We start from the raw sequence: 1,577 nt of genomic DNA, 5'->3' as shown, positions 1-1,577 counted from the left end.
TTTGAAGTTTGATTAGTAATTACGGATGAATCGTCTCGACTCTCATCAAACTGTTTCTTTCTTCGAATTTGTCGCCTTTGAGGAAATATTGAATCAATATCTATTTCAAAAGCAATCTTCTTAGCTCCTTCTATAGCATTAACAAAACCATTTTCATGAAAATCTTCAAAAAATGTCAGCAAACCTTTAATCTTTACAATAGCAACATCTATCAGCATGTCTTTTGATTGTAAATCTTTGCTCACCAAATTAACATGATATAGAATTTCATACCAAATAACTATTGCAACCAAAATTCAAAGTCACGTAACTCATTCAATGCTAGAGATTTGGCCTCACTCCTTATTTTAGAATCATTATCTTTCTCAGCCATCTCAAGTAAAGCCTCACGTATATCACCAACTTGGAATCTTATAGCTTTAACGCACTCAACGCGACTCTCCCAACGAGTAGATGATAAAGGTTTCAACGTTAACCATTCTACATTATCTGTTAAAGTTTTCCATCTTTTATTTGAATTTGAAAATATTGTGTAAATACGTTGAATAATTCTGAAGAAATCTCTAGCTCTACTACAAGTGTTAACCATGTCACATAACGTCAAGTTAAGACTATGACAACCACAAGACATATAAAAAGCTCTAGGATTTATATCTAACATCTTTTTCTGAACTCCTTGGTGTTTTCCTTTCATGTTTGATCCATTATCATAACCTTGTCCCCTGACATCATCTATATCAAGACCCATTTTTTTTAACTCATTTTGCAAAACAACAAAGAGTCCCTGACCAGTTGTATCATCCACATTCAAAAACCTAAAAATGATTCTTCAATACAAACAGAACTTGAAGAGACATCCACATACCTTAATATCATTAACATTTGTTCTTGGTAGAAAATATCAGGAGTACAATCTAGTATGACCGAAAAATATTTAGCATCTTTTATCTTTCTTATGATTTGAGTTTTAACTCGAGATGCAAGTAAGAGTATTAATTCATTTTGAATACTAGGCCCAAGATAATGAAAATGAATTTTATCAGTAGTGATCCTTCGAATATGCTCTTGGATAATTGGATCAAATTCACCTACCATTTCAATTAACTCCAAAAAGTTTCCATTACTACTTTGATACAATCGCCCATTAATTCCTCGGAAAGCTATATTGTTTTTTGTAAGAAACTTCACTATTGAAATAATCCTGGTCAAGACTTTGTTCCAATGATCCCTCTCTTTTCTAATTTGTTTTTGATTAGACTTATCAATGGTTTTATTATTTCGGAGTCTCCTTTGCAACTCATGCCAATTGGCCATATTTTTAATATGTTCTGAACCTGTTTCATGTTCTTTAAGCCTTTGACTAAGATGTATCCAATCATCAAACCTTCGGCATCTAACTGGCCTCTTCTTGCTTTACTAAACACTTTACAACAAAAGCAAAAAAACTCTATTAAGTTCTTTTGAATATACAAGCCACTCCATATCACATTTCTCTCCATTCGATAAAACTCTAGTATAATATCTATTAGAAAAGAATTTATTATTATCATCTCTTGGACCTCTTTCTATATTGAAGT

At 32.0% G+C, this 1,577-nt stretch overlaps 1 protein-coding gene across 1 annotated transcript; it reads right to left on the bottom strand.

The window, feature by feature from the left end:
- Positions 1-280: 280 nt before the first annotated feature.
- LOC141600719 (uncharacterized) lies at positions 281-1,314 on the bottom strand. Its single transcript, XM_074420964.1, has 2 exons — positions 866-1,314; positions 281-815 (listed from the first exon to the last, which is right to left on the bottom strand). Exons 1-2 carry the CDS (start codon positions 1,312-1,314, stop codon positions 281-283), a joined length of 984 nt encoding a protein of 327 aa, XP_074277065.1.
- Positions 1,315-1,577: the final 263 nt, after the last annotated feature.

The sequence above is a fragment of the Silene latifolia genome, chromosome 9, assembly GCF_048544455.1.
Source record: "Silene latifolia isolate original U9 population chromosome 9, ASM4854445v1, whole genome shotgun sequence".
NCBI lineage: Eukaryota > Viridiplantae > Streptophyta > Magnoliopsida > Caryophyllales > Caryophyllaceae > Silene > Silene latifolia.
The sequence above is the reverse complement of the archived record's forward strand: the minus strand, read 5'-3'. Positions and strand labels throughout refer to the sequence as shown.